This window comes from Staurois parvus, unplaced genomic scaffold, assembly GCF_062004578.1.
Source record: "Staurois parvus isolate SC_StPar_1 unplaced genomic scaffold, SC_StPar_1.0 ptg000350l, whole genome shotgun sequence".
In the NCBI taxonomy this organism is placed as follows: domain Eukaryota; kingdom Metazoa; phylum Chordata; class Amphibia; order Anura; family Ranidae; genus Staurois; species Staurois parvus.
The window spans coordinates 2228777-2253380 of record NW_028318146.1 but is presented as its reverse complement, the minus strand read 5'-3'; the positions used below and the strand labels follow the sequence as shown (position 1 = coordinate 2253380).

General features: G+C 44.6%; 1 protein-coding gene across 1 annotated transcript; it reads left to right on the top strand.

The window, feature by feature from the left end:
* Window positions 1-5517: 5517 nt before the first annotated feature.
* Window positions 5518-17035, top strand: FGF19 (fibroblast growth factor 19). Its single transcript, XM_089684544.1, has 3 exons — window positions 5518-5752; window positions 6443-6546; window positions 13496-17035. The coding sequence occupies exons 1-3, from the start codon at window positions 5518-5520 to the stop codon at window positions 13790-13792; spliced, it is 636 nt and encodes a 211-aa protein (XP_089540670.1). The 3' UTR covers window positions 13793-17035.
* The last annotated feature ends 7569 nt before the right edge of the window (window positions 17036-24604 follow it).

Sequence of the window (24604 nt, the reverse complement as noted above, 5' to 3'; positions counted from 1 at the left end):
CTGTTTGGTCTAATAACATGCTCGCTGGTGTACCTGACATTAGTAAAAGGTGAAACAAAGCAGCATGCCAGAATGAAAACACACTGTGCTAAAACAACCTGTCTGTCATTGCCCTTACACAGAAATGTTCAGACGAAATTAACCGTTGCTGGAGTGATGATAACCAAACTGAATGTTGATGATTTTAGAAGACACTAATGAGTTAAAGCAATGAAATGTAAAGCATATGCTTTTTTTGCTACTGCTTTTCTGGAGCGGTTACTTGTGTCTGACACGGTGAAAGTTCATCTGCGTTCATGAGTTAGTAGTACTTTACAGTTATTGCCTGAGGTCACATGTATTAGGTGCAGTTTTCCCACAGTGATTTTAAAGGAAGCACCCTGACTAACATACAATTAAAGTCTTTACAAAGCTAACACTTCAGTGATTAAGTCCAGAGCATTTTTGTTCTACTAGAGAAGTCTAGACTGGAAATCACAGACACACACTGTAGTACTACTTTATATATATATATATATTTGAATAAAAATGTTAATAATGTATTCGTTAATAATATACATAGATGTAATGGTTTACTGTGAAAAAACTAAGTACACCCTTGGACCCTGAGACTAAAATTGTCCCAGTTAGCAGGAATAATGTCTTGTAGGCAGGGGCAGACTGACAACTCATGGGGCCCCCGGGCAATAGGGGATCATGGGGCCCCTGTGTCCTTGCCTAAACTCAAAAAAGCCTATGAAAAAGGTACCAGGGGCATCTCATGGGGCCCCCTACTGACCCCGGGCCCTCGGGCAGTACCCGAGTTTCCAAATGGTCAGTCCGCCCCTGCTTGTAGCCATTTTGATCAACCAGTCTCTGGCATTGATTCAGTGAAATTTTTGACCAATTCTCCATGCATACTCCCTTCAATCGCACTATGTTTGTGGTTTTATTGCATGATCTGCCCATTTCAACTCCCCATTCAACATTTTATTAATTTCAAATGTCTTAAAGCTTACCGTATAACTCTTGCTACACCTAAAGGCAGTGATAGTCCCCTGAGCTGTTGGCTGATCTCAAGGAGGAGGATGTTGGAGTTGATGGTATTGGGTAGAAAATATTATCCTATTGCTATTGCTGCCCCCTTGTCTCCCTAACCTTTACATAATATAAAGACTAACACAAGCCCAGCATACATTTTGTCTGAAATGATCAGATGAGGCACATACCTGATGGCAGTCACATAATGGCAGCAGATCCAAATGACTTGTCTCTAACTGATCTTAATGTCTCAGGGTGACAGCGGAGATACAGCTAATGTAACTGTATCTTTCATTGAAACGTCTCTTAGCTGTGTGCAAATGCATTGCTGGAATGTTGCTTTGTCACAGCAGTGGGATAACTGAGTTCCTTATGAATGAAATACAAATATATACATGCCTCTGCAGGACTACAATACTTATAGTACAGTTGACCTTTAACACAAGTAGTCACAGTCCGTCCAATATGGTTTAACCTCAATATCAGCAGGATCTTGCCAGCTCAGCAAAGTTCCCGTCTTGTATACACCCACAGCTGAGAAACTGTCCCAGAGGTGAGGATACCCACCACCTTTATTGCACATTAGAAACATCACTTCTGGGGAGACACAACCTTATACCTTAATTAACCCTTAATCATTTAAAAAGCAACATTAAATAGAACGTGATGCATGTGAAGCTAAGACACACCCAGTTTGGGTCTCTAATGTGAATATGATGTGGTAAGCGTCTTAAATTGCATGAATGCACCTGATGCAGCTTGTTTATCCAGAAACATTGTGCTATGTAATCCTGTGGTCTCCATTACTTCCTTTGACTCAGTACCTCCCTTGCATTGGCCAGTAAGGGCTCGTTCACACTTGACTGTTTTACGAACGCTTGCTAAACGCACCTATAGCATTTGGCAAGCGTTGGTCCGGCGTTTCCGGAGCGTTTTTTAACGCTCAGCAAACGCTCCGCAAATGCCACATGCGCGGTTTAGCGGAAGTTGCTAGGCATTTGCCAAGCGTTAAAAACGCTCCACAAACGCCTAGAATGAAGTTTGAATGGTGTTACCACTCCGCAAACGCCCCGCAACCGCATCGCAACCGTGCCGCAAACGCCAGCCGGGTGTTTGCAGAGCGGCACCATAGACATGAATAGGAGGCTTCAACGCCTCCTGACTCGTCCAGAGGCGTCCGTTTTGCCACGACGCGCCGCTACCGCTCCCGTTAGAACAGCACCATGTGCTGCAATGTGCAGAATTGCCAGAGGCGTTTGGGAAGTGGTAAAAACGCTTCCCAAACGCCTCTCTGCCGCCTGCACACAACGCTAGTGTGAACGTAGCCTTAGTTTTCTCCATTGAATTCTGTTGTGGCTGATTCAGCCTCAGCCCTGAAGGCCTTTAGGCTTGCTGATCTGTTTTGAAGGTAGACTGCCAGGTTGTCAAATCTCTTTCTTGTTTCCACTTTCTTCTAGGTCAGGGGTATTGAATTAAAAGTCACCAAGGTCCAAGCAGTAAAATGTCCATGCATCAGAGGTCTGAATCTTATGTAGGCACCTGCGGTGCATTTTCGTGTGTGCCAAACCACGTGTTGCTGCAGTGCGATTTAAAATAAAATAAAAAAAAGGTCAGGGACTTTGTGTTTCTTGCGGGTAGCGCAGCCCATTAAAATGAATAGACTGACCTACCCACAATGTGTGTGCCAAATGCACATGTACAGATCTGAGTCTGTTCTTACATCAGTCTCCTCAATGCCCACTGCATATCACAGTCCCCTCCTCATTCACAGCTCCCCCTTTACATCACCCCCACCCCTTTCACAGTAGTGTTCTCACGCTTTCTTGACATCAAACCCCCCCCCCCCCCCCCAACAGTACTCTCTCCTTCACTGCAGAGTACTCTTCCACTTTTTACATCATCTCCCCACATTACTGTCCTCAGCCTCCCCCATGTTACTAACCTCAGCACCCCCATGTTACTGTCCTCAGCCCCCCTCCCACATTACTGTCCTCAGCCCCACCTCCCACATTACTGTCCTCAGTCCCCCCCCCCCCCACTTCCACATTACTGTCCTCAGCCTCCCCCACATTGCTGTCCTCAGCCCCCCAGCCATGTTACTGTCCTCAGCCCCCCCCTCCAACATTACTGTCCTCAGCCCCCCCCCCCCACTCCCACATTACTGTCTTCAGTCCCCCCACATTACTGTTCTCAACCCCCCTCATGGTACTGTCCTCAGCCACCCCACATTACAGTTCTCAGCCCCCCACTTTAGTGTCCTCAGCCTCCACACACCACATTCCTTAGCCCCCCATATTACTGTCCTCAGCCCCCCACATCACAGCCTCTAGCCCCTCATATTTCAGGTCTCAGCTCCTCCAATTTAAGTTTATTGTCCTCAACCCCCCTACACTACTGTCCTTAGTCCCCCCACATTACTGTTCTCAGCCCCCCCCCCCACATTCAGTTCTCAGCTCCTTTTCACATCAGCCCCCCCTCACACTAATGTCCTTAGCCTCTTTAATTTCACCCCCCCCCCCCCCCACTGTCCACTGTCCCCACTGATTGATGTCTGGGACTGCCCTTCATCCTAGCAACCAATCACCTGCTTGTTAACCTCAGACAGCTCCTGCCCTCCATCCAAAACTGTCCTGCCTCCTGCTGTCAGCTCTGTTAGGATGACCACGAGAAAGCTGGGTGAAGAAAAGGCTCCAAAATGGTGGGACCGCATGGGTCCAGATGGTACAGTGACTTGATCCGCATCCGGACCCGGCCTGCCATTTAGTGATGCCTGTTCTAGGTGGTGTAATCCAGTGCATTGCAATTTTGGGTGGTGGTGGTTGGGTAGGGGCAAGATATGTCTGGCCATCTATAGCCTCCAATCTTTGGCAAAATCCTCAAGCATGTGCATACCACTGCATTAAAATTTTTTAAACAGATGTTTTGCTAAAAATACTGGATCACATCGGATGTTGTCATGTTTCCTTCAGCATCGCCATCAGGATTGAGCTATTATTCTTAGGTTTGCACTTAATGTTTCTGTAGTGGTAAAACATCCAGAGCCCAACCCCACGTTAGCAAGGACCTTGTTCTGCACTGTGCCATTGTGTGGAGGAGGCTGTCTTAGTAAAAGCATGGCTTTGCTTCCTTGTGCCAAAGGCTCCAGTAAGGAGAGCAGGGAGCAGCATAGTAGTGAAATTACCAAATCTCTGCACTAAATGTATGTCATTTTGCAACAGATATGATGATGACAGCGACCTGATCTGGCATATAGCAATTATCTCATATCTGTGGGTGCCTGCGGATGGGGTCAGTTGGCTACTGAACAATTGAACAGTTTAAACAAAATATGTTCCAGTCATTATTGTTCAACCCTAATATACCAGGGTCAACCTTTTCTCGTCTGCACCCTCCAGCTCCTCCTCCATCCTCTCTGCATTCACATAAACTTCTATAGTTGGTACCACTCTGCATACATCTTGCTTCAAGATTGGTTGGGTTGGGCCTGCACATAACCCCACTCTTTAGTCTACAGACAACTTTTGCCTCATATAACCTCATATAAGTCATGGCATGTACGCTGCTTCTGAAATTAAAGCTGAACTCCTAGCAAACAGATAAAAAACATGGAAGAAAAAAATATCAGGAAGCTTTTTTACCTGCCACAAAATTTGTATATGTGTCCATCCAGCTTTGAGATTTACACAGTTCTGCCACACGGTACAACTCTGTCCTCCAGGAGGGAGACCTGGTTTCCTCTATAGCAGTTAAGCAACACTTTCAGGCTTTGTCTTTCCCCAACCTGTGACTGGACAGTGAAAGATAAAGTAGCAAAATGGTCAACTCTTTGTCACTCTGCCCCCCCCCCCCCCTTTTAGCATATTCCTTGATAGCACATGAGCACTACAATACTCCTGACTGGCTTATTATGCTGCTTCTCCCTGTGTCAGTCTGTGATCAGCTGTAGAGGGTATTTCAGGAGGTCAATAACAAGACAAATTCAGGTCATTACCCTACTTGAACTAAAAAATGTATTTAATGATATAATAATGATTACAGAGCTGCATTCATTTGTATATGTTCTATCTGCATGTAGATGATCTTTATATGTAGTAAATATAAGGCTTAAGACAATCAGATCCTTGTATGAACTAGTGTTTAACATGTATAGAAAACTATCATTGCAGTGACTAAATCTGATTCATGAAGCCAAGTAATCATATAAAAGGAAACTGCAAAAAAACTGAATACCTCCGGAGACTTCCCTACAAGTGATGTAATACAGATCAATGCTGGGACTGTCACAATCCTTACTATGATAATCTATGTATTACCTTATCTACAAAGCTGATAAAGGATCTTTAGGATCTATAAAAGGCAGGGGATTGGCTTTGTATTTACTACAGCCTAGAGGCAATTAGGCAAAAAGCATTGCTTGCTTTAGTCTGCCTCTAGTAACTTTAGTGACACTGAGTGTTGCCTTTGAGCTCTCAAATTGCAATTTCCAAAGCAGAGAAGATGTGGAGGAGAATGTCTCAGATACTTGTTTCTGTTGTGCTGATGGAGCTGTGGTTGGTGCTGATCGTTCAGACACTGCCACTTTTTGACGCAGGACCACACGTGCAAGGTGGCTGGTGGGAGTCTGTAAGAATCAGGCGTCTGTATACAACCAGAAAGCATGGGCAGGAGAGCTATTATCTAAGGATACACGATGATGGCAGAGTAGATGGAGAAAGACATCAAAGCTTTCACAGTAAGTTACAAGCAAACATCTTTTAAAAGTAGACTAAATATTATAATTTAAGAGATTTATCAGGGATTCAGTACTCTTCTTAAAAGTACAATCGGTATCATTTTTGTTATTGTGTTTTGTTTTATAATTTATCTCATGCATTACACAACATGCTCTTCCAAAGTAAAGATTTTACTGAGTAATGTTCATTTACTAAATAGGTAGTGCATGTTCCCTTTGCAAAACTAATTTTTATTTAGTTTAGTAAATGAGGTAAGTTGTACTGACTTCAGTCATTCAATCATGTACGAGCAAAAATCCTGCTTTCCTTGAGCATAATTGGGCATTCCGTGCAAAGAAAATTGTCACCTTGTTTCAAACCATTCACTATGGTAAGTAAAAATTTATTTTGCAAAGAGAAATTTTACTTTGAAAGTGAACATGTTCTGCTCATCTAGAACATCAGAAATGGTGTCTGGAGAAACGACCATTTTGTATTCGCATGACTATGCTTCTGTCATTTTAGAAATTACATATTTAAATTTAGTAATTTTTGTCACTGTATTAGAATATTCAAAGTTAGTGAATGTGACATCAGTAGCCTATTTTTTTTTAGATAACAAATAAATTGACTGTTTTGCAATGATCTGAATTCCTTATATCTATGTTAAAAAAAAGAAAACTTCATGAAACTGATTTTCTTTTTTTCAGGTTTACTTGAAATCCGAGCAGTTGGAGTAGGTATAGTGGCCATTAAAGGTTATCGCTCTTCTCTGTATCTGTGTATGGGAAGCGAGGGCACACTTTATGGAATGGTAAGTGATTTTGGATGTGTGAAAATATCTATCTTTGCTTTACTTAGACAAAATCAGTGATATCATTCACTTCCATTGTGTTACTAGGAAAGCTGTAAATACAACAGGTGTATATATCTATATTTATGTTACTAGTGTATTCCTCTTGTACAAGAGAGAGAAGTTCACCAATAGCATGAGTTAAAGCAAGCTTGTAATGTGCATGAGAAATGTGTGGATTTCCATTGCTGGAAAATACCAGCTATATGGAGGATTCACTTCAATTATCAATTCACATGATAAGCAAATTCCTGCACATGATTGGATGCTCAAAGTGAACACAGCTACAATGTATTAAGTGAAGATTCTTAACTTCTTTTGTAAAGAAGCATCATTGATTCAGGACGAACATGCAGTTCAGTAAAGTCAGAGTGGAATTTGAACTCCTGAACTTCATACTTGTTCCAGTTCAGAGATTTAGGGGGTTATTTACTAAAATCTAGGTTTTATTGCCTAAGCTTAACTGAAAAAGCTGAAGTTAGAAGCTGATTGGCTACCATGCACAGATTCTGAGGGCTCCAGTTTTAGCAGATCTCTGCCACAGAAAGTAATAATCATTATGGCAGGGAGAAAACAGACAACAGACATCTTTAAATGGAAAGATCAGCAGTGGCAGCCTCCATGATTCCTTATTACCATTTTTAATGAAAAAAAAGGCAGCTTTGTGCAGTTTAGGGGTTAAAATGGAACTATAGTCAAATTAAAAAATGACATATATGATACAGTCTGTCAGTAGCATTAAAATTGTAGTTTTCTTAATGTTTAGGTCCACTTGTATCATAGTTTTACTATCCGATAAGTTTCCACATCCTGCAACAGGATGACAAGGCTGTTTTTGCTGCAGTGAAATCACACAGCAGCATTGCCAGGGAAGTCTTAGAAGCGCGTGAACTCTAAAGCTGAACGCCTGGCAGATATAAAATACACAAATAAATGCAGCTCTGTGATCATTACATGTATTTTTTTTACACAAAAGCAGTGTAAGTATCTGTATTTGACCTGGTATCTTGCAATTCCTGTTCAGCAGAGCTGAGACTGGTGGTGGGAAAAACAGGGAGAAGGGGCCAATTCATTGTGCTCCAAAAATATAGAATTCAGAAACATAAATCATTTTCAGATAAAAAGCTCCCATACACGTATTTTATCGGTGTATTTAGCTGCATGCATGGAGCTCAGCTTAATGTATGTGACACACAAGTTAAAGCCTTACTTAACCCAACCACTTAAGGAGTTAAAGTGTTAGTTCAGCAGAAACAATGTAAAGATGAATTAATATTGCTGGCACTGACCAATCAGAATGCATCTGGTCCGTCCTGGAAGTGCAGATGGAGAAGGGGGAGAAGAGCTAGGATTTCAAATCCCCAAACTGGCAAAATGGCTGCGGTTTGCTGACAGTTCGGCAACCCCAGAGATAAGTAAAGCAGGCATCGGGGGTGTGGGGAGGGTGTCCGCTGTTAGATCACCTATACATTTTTTTCTGTAAAAGTTAACTAAGACTTTATAGTAACCTTTTTTTCTTTAGGAAAAAAAAGTTTTAAACCATATGAATAAAACCTGATCATTGTAAGAACGCCTTGCTGTGTCATAGAGTTTGTCACAACTGCTGTAACTGCAAAACTACTTTTAGAACCAACAAGTAATAAAACTATATTACAGCAGCACTCAAAAACAGAAATTGATTTCTTAGTGCTAGTGACAGGCTGCATTATGTCATTTTATTACTTTGTCCATAGTAACACTAATAGTGATATTGAGTATTGCTAGCTTTGGAAGTGCTTGTTACTGGAGCACAGAATTACCTGCACATCAGAAAACATGTGTGAGTATGCAGAAATAACCACCTTCTCTACCCAGAAAGCAGACTGGTCTTGTCCCATACATGTTCTGCATGGTAATGTCCTCAGACGCAAGGACAGGGGTTTCCATGGTGCAACAATCTTATTGCACCCGGCCACTACCCACTCTTCTCAGACTGGAAAGATCTGATGCTCCCTTCTGGAATTTGCTCTTACTGAGGCCATAGAGGGAGGAAGAAGGCCATGTTTCCAGAGCAAAAACCTGACCCCTGCTGGTAAAACTTCAATACAGCAGCCTGGAAAAGTTCCTTCATCACTGCAACTGCTAATTTGACCTGGGACCACATTTTCAGGCTTCACCTGCAACACTGCTGCAAGTAAAGCTTAATATTGCAGTCTCATCAGTAAGGAGAGGTGCTGAAAGAAACCACTAAAAATGGTCACTGCAATGTGGAAATGGAAAAAAGTAGCTGCTGGTGGTAAATTTAGATCGCAGCCAAAAGACATGCAACAAAAAGCATAGGCGAGGAATATCTAGATTAGGGGTCTCCAAACTTTATAAACAAAAGGCCAGTTTACTGTCCTTCAGACTTTAGGGGCACCAGACTGTGGCCAGTGGGAGAAGAAAATGTCCTGGCGTCAGTGGGAGTAAACAATGCCCCATCATTGGTATTAACGGGAGATATAGTACCTCATCACTGGTATCAGTGGGAGGAATGGTTTCCCATTGTTGGTGTCATTGAGAAGAATAGTGCCCCATCATTAGTGTCAGTGGACGGAATAGTGCCCCATCATTGGTGTCAGTGGGAGGAATAGTGCCCCATCATTGGTGTCAGTGGGAGGAATAGTGCCCCATCATTAGTGTCAGTGGGAGGAATAGTGCCCTATCATTGGTGTCAGTGGGAGCAATCATGCCCCATTATTGTTGTCAGTGGAAAGAATAGTGCCCCATTATTGGTGTCAGTGGAAGGAATAGTGCCCCATTGCTGGTGTCAGTGGCGTGAACTATGCTGATGGTAGGAGGAATAATACCCCAAGGGCCAGATAAAAGCAAGCAAAGGGCCGCATCCGGCCCCTGGGCTGCAGTTTGGAGACCACTGATTTAGGTGGATAGAACATTAACTAAATCCTAAAAGTTCTCTTATGTGTAAACTTCTATTTTAAAAAAGTTTCTTTTAATACAGTTGCAGGGATTGACAACATTCTTTTTAATGATGGCCATTTTGCACTTTCAGTAATGCATTAAAGTGGTTGTAAAGCCTTAAGGTTTTCTACCTTAATGCATTTTATGCAGTAAAGTAAAAAACCTTCTGTGCTGAACGTGTTCTCCCTCACCCCCTTATACTTACCTGAGCCTGTGCATGAGAACAGTGGCTCTCCCGGCTCTGTCCTTCATCACTGCACATTGGCTTCCTCTGCTGTCAATCAAATTCTACGTCAAGGGAGTGGGGGGTGGGACTCAGCACCCTGTCTGTGTCAATAGACACAGAAAAGGCAGCTGGGGAGTGAGCCTGCACTGGACACTTTTATGTTTTGGTCTGGTGCTCCTTCCATGTAAGCATGTTTTTTTCTAGGGTCTGTTTAAAGTCCCCGAACAGGCCACTGTATACTCACCTTCCCAGCACTCTCCAGCCCCTGCTTCCTCTGTGACTGTCACTGCAAAGTACCTGGAGCTTTCAGGTATGAAGGCGCATGTGACCTACCCTGAAAATATAGTACTTGGGCATAATGGTCAGTCACTAGCCAGTACACTGTCACATGATGGAGGGAGTAAAATCACCACTGTCTTTAAGCTTACAAACCAGGTATTTTGCGGCATCTGTAAAAATGAGTATAAAGTGGATGTGGGATGGACTTTAAACAGGCACAGTCACTTCGACAGAATGGGTAAGGTGACAGGGCTGCAGCCCTGATCAGTGTAGTCTGACATTGGAAGAGTCCCTGCTGTCAAAATAGAGCAGCAGGGAGGATTCCAACATCTACCTCGATTTTGTGGATAGGGTAATCAGTTCTAGTTTTTCCATTTAGCTGGCAAAAAAAGTTCCATGTACGGCCAGACTTACTGAATGACATAAAATAAATTAAATATATTCACTGAAAACCATATAAAGCCAGTAACACTATATTACATATAGAAAACAGAGTAGCTAAACACACATAAAATGGCACCCTTAAAGTGTTACTAAACCCACAACAGTCCTGCAGCCTCATAGGACAATCAGGGGAGAATGAAAACTCCTCCTACAAGCTTTAACCAGTGCTCTGCTGATCATTGACGGAAGTCACATGACTGCTCTGAATGCTGATGAAAAAAGGTATTTAGCAGTTTATATATACCAAAATTATTGCATTTCCATGTTCTGTGTACTGTGGGAGATATATTGAATGCAGGGTCCTGGGTTTAGTAAAACTTTAATAAGTCATGTAGTAGAGTTGGGGATTACAATCCACTTATGTTATTCAGCGACATTGTAAGAGTAATTAAGGTCAATTATGGTAATTGTGGTGTTGTTTGCTGAGCCATAAACTGTATGTCTGACTGTTCTCCCTAATAAATCTAGCACTAGTACCATTACTCAGGATTTTATACTTTGGTGTCAAATTGTCGTTTTATCAGATTTATCATTTGGCCCTTTTAGTACCCTTTGCACAATTTTCCTCACACCTCATGCTTCATTTTGTCTCGGGAAAGACAGGTGAACGAACTCTGGTTCACTGAACAATACATATCAATGGACAGTGAGGCAACTGCACTTTGCTAGTAGTGAAATTGTTCAAAGATACTAGACACCTAACAGGGTTTGCTGCAGAATTTCTCAGTCCCAAAACATTTTTTAAATATGTAAAATAATCTGGAAGTATTAGCGACAATAGCCAGCTATAAATATTCTCATTGCTAACAGCAGTTTTTGCATTCTTGTTCAAATAAAATGCACAACAGGTGCCAACATGGAAGAATTTGACTTGAAATACCAATGTCTGATAATTTACTGTTGGCAACCTCTCCCTTGCTAAAACATTACATTAAACTGCAAAACAAAACCTGTTAGGGAAAAAAAGTTAGATGATATACTGACGTTTTCCCCGGCTTCTGCCCACTGTGCCTAGGAAAGGTGATATCATCATCCTTCTGGCAAGATCCCAGGTAATGCTGAGTAGACCATATACAATCCTGCACTGTACTGTAGCATCATCTTGTCAGACTTGGGATACTTGGCATATATCAGGATCTTTTCCACCAGATGGTGAAGTCACCTCCTACTGTAGGAAAGTGAGGGGAAAATGTAGTTTATTAACTAACTACTACCCCCTGGGGTTTTTTTTGTTTTGCATTTTAATGTGCAGTGCAAATTGAAGCTCTGTTTTCACAGATAATTGACAAAGTAGTTGTTCAGTGTTTCAGGTCAGATTTAGATCAGGATCCGATAAGGTTTACATCAGAGTCAGGAGAGAAAATGTGAAATCAGGTTTACAAGCTCATGACACGATTCAGAAGTGGCTCCCATAAAAGTCAATGAGCCTGTAATCCGCACCTGTATCAGACCGCACTGCCCAGAAATTGGACAGGACTCTTTTTCAATGTGCACTGCTAGTGCACTGGATGAATATGATCAGGCACCATAGGAAGCAATGTTATTTCACATGTCATTTTAATAAACAAATAGGCTTTAATAAATCTTTAGAGCCGGTTCGCATATATGCGGATTGGATGCAGTTTGAACTGCATCCAATCTGCATATAATTGAACTGGCTATGAAGAGTTACTAAAGTCTATTTGTTTATTAAAAGAACAAACATGTTATACTTACCTGCTGTTTGCAGTGGTATTGCACAGATCTGCCCCGCACCTCCTTTTCTCTGGTCCCTTGCCAATGATGTCTGCTCCTAGTCTTTAGTGTCTACTCTCATATCAAGCACTGGACTTGATTGTTTCCAATGGCTCCTGCTGCTCTCAGCCATGCCTGTGAATCCAGGAACAGAGCAGAGCAGTGCTGGATGGAGATCGAGCGCAGGCAAGGATTTAGAAGGGCTGGAGGGGAGATAATCTTAGGGTTTTTAAATTAATACAGAGAATGGATGGTACAAACCGTTACCCTGTACAACCACTTTAATGCTGCAGTCGCACTATAGTGTTTTGTGAACACATGATGTGCTTACAGTATCAATTATTGTTAATGACGACCCAAATGTGGAAAAACAGATGTGTGTGCTTCATGTGAAAATCTGGTAAACCATGTGGTTAGAAATAGGCGAGGCTTAGAAAGGTGCATGAACTTCATTGCAGTGCTCGTCATGTGTAGGGCAGCTCACTAAAATGAATGGACTGCCCTATGCGTGTGACATGACAAAGCACAAAAACGCACTTATGAGCGCATTCATGATTCATTATAATGCGAATGCAACCTTAAAAGGGAACCTGTAATGATTATTGGTTAGTTGGCCAGATGAGAACTTTGTAGAAAAATCATTTATTAGAAAGGTTTTCAGTACCTGGATCAAGCATTGTATTGCTAAGCAACATTTTAACTTAATGTGAACCTGTGACCAGGCTATGAACATTCGGGGATTTACATATTCTTAGCAAGCAGTTCATTAGCTTGAAAAAGAAGCCCCACTAAGTCCTCTAATTGCGGACACCGGGGAGAAAATAATTCTCAAATTCACAGCAAAAGTATTGAAGTTGTTCATGCTGTTCTCTCAGCAACCCCCCCAGCCCCAAACTCTCCTCCCACAGCGCCTTTTCTATGTTTTCCATTAGAGATTAGAAAACTGTCAGGCTGCTGAGTCACTGCTGGGAGGAGGAACAGGCGGAGCTATGCCATGTGAGGGAAGGACTTGAATCCAGCTACAGAGTCCAGTGAGGACTTAACTATTTACTGCTTGTTAAATTATGAAAATAACAGAATGCCCATAGTATAGCAATGGTTCACTATATAGTAATTTTCAAGGGAATAAGCAGTTCAATAAATGAAAAAATGTGTTTACTGACTGCAGAACCTAAACAATGTTGGGGAAATACATGCATGCATAGCAAGCCACCATCTACTGATTTCAGATACTAATTTTATTTCAAAATGAAACTGAATACTAAAGTTTTGCTTTTCAATTTGCAGAATACCTTTTCCCCTGAAGAATGTTCTTTCAGAGAAGAAATTCTTCCTGATAAGTTTAATATGTATAAATCAAAGCAGTATGGGTTGGCAGTCTCTCTCAGCAAGGATAAGCAAAGGCTGCAATCAAAAGGAAAAGGATATCCACCACTATCGCAGTTCTTACCTATAATACCCCAGGCACCGCTAGACCAATTTTGGGAGGATGAGGATGATGGATTTCAATATGGTGACAAAAAGATTTCTCCAGATCTTCACAGCATGGACCCCTGGAGACTCATAAACCATGATAAAAAATAGCAACTGGAATTTTGGAATGGACTGAAATGAAATGTGAAGAAGAAAATTACAATTACGAGCAATACTTACATAGCAAACCTGTAATGACCCATAAAAAATGGGCAAAATGACAAAAACAGAAGTTACTGCATGATACAATGCAAGGTCATCTTACCACCTTGTTTTCATAGTGAAGAAAGGCTAGAATTAAGCTAAATTAGAGATATTTGCAGACCACACAAGAATTTTGTGTAAATTTTGTGAACGTCCCACCAGAAGACCTATACAAATAGTATGTAGCCTATTCCAGCTGCTATCGTACAGGAAATACAAAAATCCTAAAGAATAGATCAAACACCATTTTCTGGTCCTTGGAATTTGAAAGACACCCTCTAGCGGTGATCCAGTGATGCTCTCATGTTTATTGCTATATATAGCTTACAAATGATTATCAGCATGCCTAATGTGTGACATGTGATCACCAAATCTGTGGAAACCATAAACTTAAGCTGTTTTTTTTTTTCAGAATGTTGTAGATAATATGTTTCTGAATATAAGAAATGACAAACAATATGATTTAGATATCAGGAGGCAGTTGGTCCTATATAGGAGCCAGAAGACAAGTTTAAGGAGTCAGCAGACACGTGGTATCACTGACAAAGCCAAACAAGGTTCAAACATGGTTCAGGTCCCAGGAAAACTGCTAACCCTGCCCATGGTCCACATTCTGTCAACTCACTTTCCTGGGTGAGCACGCCCAGATCCTGCCTCTAAACATGTTGGGGCTGCTTGTAAATATGCAGAGGCCTCCCTTTCACAACCCTGATTCTCATAATTACTGTCTTTGGTAGTTACTGCGCATGTGCACTAACTCGAACAAAGTGGATGCTGTGATCACAGGACATGTCCCTGGAAACAGCATTGGCAGGACATAGGGCCAAGATAAGGGCATGTGACAGCAAATCCAGCACAGTTGGCATGTATGCATTTTAGATGTTTTGAAATTCTGACTTTTGGAATTAGTCTAGCTCTCAGATAATAGACCTTGCAATTGTAGATACATTAGAAACAACATGCTGAGTATAGTACAAATAATATCATAACTATGTCTAGTGAGAATGTTATAATGATTGCAATTATAGTAAACCCAACTTTTATATGCTCCAATACAGAGATTTTTTTAAAAGATAAAGCCAAGGGAACAGATGATTCAACCATAGGAACCATTCAGAAGATTGCCTACATTTTCCATCATGAACTAAAAATACTGGTATCAAATATTGTGTTTACCTGTATTTGTTGGCAACTCTGAATAGGAAGCATATAACACACTACTATTTTCAAATGTCTCATATGATATTCCATGGGAATTAACGTGTTGGCAATTGCCATCTTCTATAAAACACAAATCACGTATAGCTGAGCCACAGGTACTACATTCAGTGCTGGTACACAATACAATTCTATGCGGATCAGATGCGATCCAAAAAGCTTTGCATGTAATGTACAAAAGCATTATTTCCAATGTAGGCTGCTCACATATATGCAGTGAAAATTTGATCCAGTCCAAAGAAGGGCCCTGTGCAAGTTTAGTGCGGGTGTGGTGCAAATTTCATCTCCTGCTATGCCCAGTCCCCTCAGAAATCGTATTCAATTCACACCTGTCACAGCAGAAATTGCACTGTGACTTGCAAGGTTTGCAAGCTGTGTAAACTAACAAAAATAGTCAAGTATGGGCACCTTTTGGTTCCGGCAAGTACCTGTATTTACCTTAAGAACAATTTCTTTGTATATATATGTGACCTGGGATCATAGGCTTAGGGTGGTTGTAAAGGAATATTTTTTTTATTAAAATAACAAACATGTTATACTTAACTGCTCTGTGCAACGTTGTGCCTCTGTGTCTGCCCCCATAGCAAGTGCTTGCTATAGGGGCAGATGTGCAGGCTCTCTCCTGAGCTAGGCTGTGTGCGTCCATTGACACACACAACGAGGCTCGACCCTGACCACACTGTCTGCTCACAGGCTTTGATTGACAAGCCACTGGAGCCAATAGCTTCTGCTGTCTCAGCAAAACCTTTGAGAGTAAGGAGAGGGGAAGTACAGATTTAGGGGGATGAGGGGGCAATATTACTGCTGAGACTTTTTTTTACCTTATTGCAGGGAATATAATAATGTAAAAAATGTAGTGGCTTTAGAACTACTTTGAATTAGGTTTTAACTTCTGTCCAAACTAACATTAAACTCTACCCTTAATATTCTCACCTTTATCATTTACCGGTCTAATTCCCAAGCCTCAGTGGCCAGTAGAGGCTGTGTCTCTATAGCGGGTATGGCTTAGTGCTGACATAGAAAGTTAAGGCACAGTGAACAACCGGAGATCCAGGGTCTTGCCCTGGCACACAAAAAAATGTTTGCAGATAAATGTAAGTGCGTGCAGGTACCACAAGGTGTCTGCATTTTAGAAAGGATGGAAATTCGCACACCTTGCAGGACCTGGCAGGTTCACTTTACATTTAAAATACATTACCATATTGGTAATTTCAATGTAATGTTAGCATACATAAAAGGCTTCTGATTGTGTTACTATAAGCAACTGCATTTAGAAAATATTTACCCAGCAAAGAAAAAAAAAGCCAATTACAGAAAAAAGAACATGGTGCATATGTAACATTTAAACTATATTTTTATTGTTGCTGTATAATTAAGATGTTTCTTCTCTAAGCACTTGGTTTTTAAATGCACTATTTATATTTAATTTATTCTAACATACATTTATTTTTTACTATATTTATATACTATATTTATAGATGCATTTGTATAGTTTTCTAAATCCATTCAAACTTTTTAAATACTTTGTTATATGCTTGTATCGGTTTGTACGATTTTGTAAATAAATGTTAATACTTTCATGGAGTGGTTGAGTTTCTAATGATAATTTACATATGATACCCATACATTTAAATGAATATGAAATTTTTTTTAATTGCATGTTATTTACATATAAAAGCCTCCCACATGTAGAAAATTGAAAGTCCTGAGACATGGATGTGATGTCAGCCACCCCAGCAGACTCAGAGCTGTCAGTCAAGTGACACTCTATAGCATTCCTTATATTCCCAGACAGCTACATACAGTACATACAGTATACTATTGTTTATTGCATATGTAAGCCGTTCCTGCTGCACAGTGATGGTGGTTCAATGTTTTCTCTCAGTAAAAATCTATTGCTCTCAAAATAAAACAAAATTACATTGAAAAACGCATTGACTCCTTCTGCTTTTCTCTGGGTAAATGCACCTATCTCCTATCTCCGCTCTTAACTAGAAAAACGCATTGACTCCTGTTAAATTCAGAACAAATGGTGTATTTATATTTGTGTATATGTTGACCAGTCCTCACCTCTAGCTGCACTCAGGTTTACGACTGTAGCCTGTTCTCAATGAAACATCCCCCACTATTCATGTGATCCTTATCAGCTTCTAATTGGGGTGGAGTTGAATGCTCATTTGAGCATCTCCCTATAAATTTAGATCAACTCATGGGGGGAGATCACTGATGGGGGGCACAGTCTCTGATGGGGTGCTGCTTTTGATTGAGTGCTGCGTTGAAGGAGTGCGAAGCAGTTAAACAAAGCAGTGCTGCGTTGAAGGAGTGCGAAGCAGTTAAACAAAGCAGTGCTGCGTTGAAGGAGTGCGAAGCAGTTAAACACAGCAGTGCTGCGTTGAAGGAGTGCGAAGCAGTTAAACACAGCAGTGCTGCGTTGAAGGAGTGCGAAGCAGTTAAACACAGCAGTTGAACTAAAGCAGGAGAACTTAAGCAGCAGGAAGATACAACAACAGCAAGAAACTCTACTGCACGCTGGACAGACTACAAGCATACACCCTGGGAAACATTTCTTACATACTCCGTGTACCTCTATATAATATGCCCCCTCTTCTCCTTATCATATTACTATCCTCTGTTCCCAAATCTCATTTCTTTACCCCTCTGCTCCACCCCAAAACTTGTACATCTCCCCCTCATTGCTATCATCTCCCTACTACTGCTCTCATCACCTCCTCAAAATGCCTCTTCCACTCCTCCTTCTCATTTTCCTCTCCTCCGTTCCCAAAATCCATTCACTATATCCCTCTGCCCCTCCCAAACAATTGTATATTGTGTCCTCACTGCTTCCTTCGCCCCTCTACGGCACCCACCACCTCCTCCTATTACTCCACTCTCCCACTGACCCGAACACCTCCACTAGTAGTTTCTCACGGTCCTGCACATCCCGCTCCCATACCACTTTTCTCACCCTTCTCCTCCTCCTAACCGCGGGGGACATCTCCCCGAATCCTTGCCCTCCACCACCTCCCTCACCCGCACAACACCCTCCCGCCTCCACGCCCTGCCACAACCCCCGCAACTTAGTATCTGTCCTCCTGCTCCCTAAAATCTCCCCCCCGTTTTCATGTGCACTCCTGAACACCCGATCGGTGTGCAACAAGCTTACCGCCATCCACGACCTCTTTGTTTCCCGCTCCCTCAACCTCCTGGCGATTACGGAAACCTGGATCCAGGCCACTGACTCTACCTCCCCTGCTGCACTCTCCTTTGGAGGTCTCACCTGGACCCACTCACCCAGGCCTAACGGTCGTAAAGGTGGTGGGGTTGGTCTGCTCTTGTCACCGCAGAGCACCTTCCGAGTCCTCCCAAACCCCCCCTCCCTATCCTTCTCCTCCTTCGAGGCCCACTGCCTCCGACTATTCTCCCCAACCCCCCTGAAGATTGCTGTGATATACCGGCCTCCTGGATCCATATCCCGCTTCCTGGATGACTTTTCCTCCTGGCTACCCTTCTTCCTCTCCTCTGAGATACCCACCATCATCCTTGGGGATTTCAACATCCCTGTCAACCTCGACAACCCGGACACATCCCATCTCCTCCACTTAACCTCCTCCTTTGCACTTGCACAGTGCATACAATCCACCACCCACTCCGACGGTAATATCCTTGATCTTGTCTTCGCCAACCGCTGCGCTCCCCACAACCTCACTAACACCCCCTTCCCTCTCTCTGACCACAACCTGATTACCTTCTCTATCTCCTCGTCCTCCAACGCCTACCCCTCCAAACGTCATACTACTACCAGCCGTAACCTCCGCAACCTTAACCCTGCCCCCCTCCACTCTGCAGCTGATCAACTATATGATAGCATCCTCCCCCTGTCCTGCCCCGACTTGGCTATGAATGCCTACAACAATGCGCTGTCAACAGCCCTTGACTCACTAGCGCCTTTAACCACACGCAACATCAGACCCCGACCGCTCCAGCCCTGGCAGACTGATCATACCAAAACCCTCAAATGACACAGTCGTGCCCTGGAGCGACTATGGCGCAAAACCAAATCCCAACAAGCCTTCACCCGCTACAAATCTGCCTTCCACACCTACACCTCCTCCCTCCACGCAGCCAAACAAGCCTACTTCCTGACCCTCATCACGGCTCTCTCCTCCAATCCTCGCTGACTCTTCTCCACCTTCAACTCTCTACTCTCGCCACCCCCACCTCCACCCAGCACCTCACTCACTGCTCTTGAGATTGCCAATCACTTCAAAAACAAGATTGACACAATTCGCAAGGACATCGCCGCAATTCACACACCCTCTCAACCCGTCCCCTCTCACACAGCTACCCCCTCATCCCCCCTCCCCCTCGACATAACCCGCAGGGACTTCGTCGCTGCTCAAACTCCCTCCAACCCCGTTCCCCCTCACTCAGCTACCCCCTCATCACCCCTCTCCCACGGCCCCACCACTGTTCTGACCTCCACTTCCACCCCACCCTACATTCCTCATACTGAAGCTCCCCCAACACTCCGCACTTTTGACCTTACTACCATCGAGGAAGTCTCCAAGATCCTCTCTGATGCCCGCCTCACCACCTGCCCCCTCGACCCTATCCCCTCACAACTCCTACGACCTCCCTCCCCCTCCATCCTACACTCCCTCACCCACATCTTCAATCTCTCCCTCTCCTCCGGCACTTTCCCCTCTCCTCTAAAACATGCACACATCACCCCCATACTTAAAAAGCCCTCCCTGAACCCCAATGACCCAAACAACCTCAGACCCATCTCCCTGCTCCCATTTACATCTAAACTCCTCAAGCGCCTAGTCTACACCCGCCTAAGCTCTCACCTCAACGACAACAACCTCCCCCCAGCCGTTCCTGCTGCACAGTGATGGTGGTTCAATGTTTTCTCTCAGTACAAATCTATTGCTCTCAAAATAAAACAAAATTACATTGAAAAACGCATTGACTCCTGCTGCTTTTCTCTGGGTAAATGCACCTATCTCCTATCTCCGCTCTTAACTAGAAAAACGCATTGACTCCTGTTAAATTCAGAACAAATGGTGTATTTATATTTGTGTATATGTTGACCAGTCCTCACCTCTAGCTGCACTCAGGTTTACGACTGTAGCCTGTTCTCAATGAAACATCCCCCACTATTCATGTGATCCTTATCAGCTTCTAATTGGGGTGGAGTTGAATGCTCATTTGAGCATGTCCCTATAATTTTAGATCAACTCATGGGGGGAGATCACTGATGGGGGGCACAGTCTCTGATGGGGTGCTGCTTTTGATTGAGTGCTGTGTTGAAGGAGTGCGAAGCAGTTAAACAAAGCAGTGCTGCGTTGAAGGAGTGCGAAGCAGTTAAACACAGCAGTGCTGCGTTGAAGGAGTGTGAAGCAGTTAAACACAGCAGTGCTGCATTGAAGGAGTGCGAAGCAGTTAAACACAGCAGTGCTGCGTTGAAGGAGTGCAAAGCAGTTAAACACAGCAGTGCTGCGTTGAAGGAGTGCGAAGCAGTTAAACAAAGCAGTGCTGCGTTGAAGGAGTGCGAAGCAGTTAAACACAGCAGTTGAACTAAAGCAGGAGAACTTAAGCAGCAGGAAGATACAACAACAGCAAGAAACTCCACTGCACGCTGGACAGACTACAAGCATACACCCTGGGAAACATTTCTTACATACTCCGTGTACCTCTATATAATACGCCCCCTCTTCTCCTTATCATATTACTATCCTCTGTTCCCAAATCTCATTTCTTTACCCCTCTGCTCCACCCCAAAACTTGTACATCTCCCCCTCATTGCTATCATCTCCCTACTACTGCTCTCATCACCTCCTCAAAATGCCTCTTCCACTCCTCCTTCTCATTTTCCTCTCCTCCGTTCCCAAAATCCATTCACTATATCCCTCTGCCCCTCCCAAACAATTGTATATTGTGTCCTCACTGCTTCCTTCGCCCCTCTACGGCACCCACCACCTCCTCCTATTACTCCACTCTCCCACTGACCCGAACACCTCCACTAGTAGTTTCGCTCCACTTCCTTAAACTGAACCTGTCGGAGATCGTCGCGCCGCTGGTCCCGGCGCAGGCGCAGTACACCTCCCTGTACGCGAGCGCCGGGACTTGGCCGACCGCGGCAATCAGGTTCGCGCATGCGCAGTAGCGACCGCGCGCGCGCGCCTGGCACCAATGACAGCGCAGGGCGGGATATTTAAACGGCCCTGAGCTGTCATTCAGTGCCTTTTGGTCTTTTGTATCCTGTGAACCTGGGAACCTGTCTGAAGTAAGTTGCTGACCCGGATTGTGCCCTGACCTTGCTGTTTTCTCCTGTTTTGACCCTTGCTTGCCTGACCTCTCTCCTGAATGCCCCCTATTGGATCTGACCTGCTGTTGCTGACCTGGCGTGTGACCCGGCTATTCTCTGCCCGCTGCTCTGTACCGCACCGTCCCCATAGTTACCGACCCGGCTTGTATGACCCTGCTCCTGCTCAGCCATCCATCCATCCATCCGTCCCTCTCTACGGGGTCTCCAGACCTCCTCATACCTGGCTCTCTCCCGTGGGAGCCCCTGGCGAATACCCCTACCACTGACGGGTGTCCTCAGTAGTCACGACCTGGTCCTAGGGTACTCCAAGTCCATCCCCACCATCAGGGGCCCTGGTGAACAAGTACCCTGGGGCTTAGAATCCGTGCGCTGGGAACATCCGACCAGTGGAGTGCTAGTGGTACCGCCGGGCGGTCCCTTACAGTACCAAAAGGCCATGACTGAGCCTAGAGGAGGGCCCTCCCCGTTAGAGGAAATTTGCAGGCACCTAGCTAATTTGACGCAGGCCGTAACGGTCCTGCAGGACAGATGCATGCAGCTGGAGAATCGCATCCAGACTGGCTCTATTTCTGATCCTGCCCCACAGGCCCCGGTTTCTGCACCCCCGGCCCTGGTAGCTCAGGAGCCAGTCTCAGGGGCTTCCGCCCCGCTCCCTATGGTAGAACCCCGAGTACCCCTACCGGAGCGTTTTCACGGGGACCGCACACGCTTACGGTCATTCCGCGACTCCTGTCTCTTGTTCTTTGAGCTACAACCCCGTACCTTCCTGACCGAAAACGTGAAGGTAGGATTCATTATTTCACTACTACAGGGTGAACCCCAGGATTGGGCCCACCGGCTAAGGGGAAACAATGATCCTCACCTGGGATCGGTCAATAGTTTCTTTTAAGCAATGGCCATCTTGTATGATGACCCACAGCGGGCAGCCTCTGCCGAAGCGACCTTATATGCGCTCCGACAGGGCCGGCGGGCGGCAGAGGAATACGCCTCTGATTTCAGGCGGTGGATGGGGGACACACGCTGGAATGAGTTCGCTCTATTGCACCAGTTCCGTATGGGACTCTCCGATCCCTTGAAAGATGAGCTGGCCCGGGTGGAGGTTCCCGAGTCTCTAGAAGACCTTATTGCCCTGACAATTAAGATTGACCGAAGACTGCGGGAACGCAGGCTTGAGAGGTCCGGCCAGGGTCGCGGAAATACCTGGGGTCCATTCCTAGGCCCCAGCCCACCAACCCGACCAAGCATCCAGAACCCACCACCAGGAGATGTTCCGGAACCTATGCAGCTAGGTCTGGCACGGCCTAAATTATCACCGGAGGAACGCCAGCGCAGACGAGCCCAGAACCTCTGCCTTTACTGCGGTGAAGCTGGTCATATGGTGCGATCCTGCCCTCAAAAAATGAGTAAGTGCACCCGTTTTTCTTCCTTGTCTATTAGCAATACCTGTCCTTCGCAATACTTAGTAGTGCCCCTCTCCTTTCAGCTTCCAGGAAAGATCGTGGAGGTGACAGCCATAGTTGATTCGGGGGCATGCAGCTGTTTCCTGGATCTAGAGTTTGCTCACCAACAGGGTATCCCTCTCCAACACAGACAGAAGGGCTTCAACATCTTTTTGGCTGATGGTTCCCAGATAAAATCGGGGGTAGTTAATCAGGAAACTCCCCCCATTGCCACTATCATTGCCAACCAGCACCAGGAGTTCCTCCGCCTGGACGCTATTGCATCACCTCTTTTCCCAGTCATTCTGGGGCTCCCATGGTTACGGGCCCATAACCCCCAGATTGACTGGGAGACCGGGTCAATCTCGTTCCCTTCCCCATACTGTCGGGAACATTGTCGCACTTCGGGCCCCGCAGGGCCCCGAGTTTTCCTTTGCTCCGAAGGAGACTCCGACTTGAAACAGGTTATTCCCGCAGCCTATCATGGGTTCCTGGATGTGTTCAGTAAGCGGGGAGCCGACACTCTGCCCCCCCACCGCCCGTATGACTGTCCAATCGACCTGTTACCAGGCTCTGAAATCCCTTTTGGGCGTATTTTCCCCCTATCTGAGCTTGAATTGGGGGCCCTGAAGGAATATATCGAGGACAGCCTCCAGAAGGGATTCATCCGCCCCTCCACTTCTCCAGCAGGAGCGGGAATCTTCTTCGTGGAGAAAAAAGACAAAACCCTGAGACCTTGTATTGACTACCGGGAGCTGAACAGGGTCACGATAAAAAATCGTTACCCATTGCCATTGGTACCAGAACTGTTTCAGAGCCTAAAGGCTGCGGCTATTTTCACAAAGCTTGATTTAAGGGGGGCCTATAACCTGGTATGCATAAGAGAGGGGGACGAGTGGAAAACTGCTTTCCGTACCCGGTTTGGCCACTTTGAATACTTGGTCATGCCATTTGGGCTGTGCAACGCACCAGCCACCTTCCAACACTTTGTGAACGACATCTTCAGGGACTTTTTGGATGTCTTCGTTATCGTCTACTTGGACGACATACTAATTTTTTCACCCTCTCTAGAGGATCATAGGATACATGTGGCAAAAGTTTTGGGGCGATTGCGGCAGCATGGGTTATATGCTAAGGCGGAGAAATGTTGCTTTGAGCAAACTAGCATCACGTTTCTAGGCCTGATTATCTCCACTGCGGGGGTCGCGATGGACCCCCAGAAGGTCTCTGCAATTTTAGATTGGCCTGAACCCACGGACAAAAAAGGTGTCCAACGGTTTATAGGGTTCGCGAACTTTTATCGGAAGTTCATCAAAAACTTCTCGGGTCTGGTCTCCCCCATTACCCAACTAACCAAACTTGGAACCCGGTTCAAATGGACACCAGAGGCTCAAAAAGCTTTCGAAGCTCTGAAAAAGCTGTTTACCTCGGCACCCATCCTGGGCCACCCGGACGCGGCCCTGCCCTACATCTTGGAGGTAGATGCATCGGAGAATGCGGTAGGATCCATCCTGTCTCAGCGGAAAGGCACCAAAGAGTTACTCCATCCCGTAGCATTCTTCTCGAGGAAACTCACCCCAGCAGAGAAGAATTACGATATCGGGGATCGAGAGCTGCTGGCTATCAAAGCAGCGCTAGAAGAATGGAGATACCTGCTGGAAGGTGCCTCACACCCTATATTGATTTTCACAGACCACAAGAATCTGGAATATCTGAGGACTGCCAAGCGTC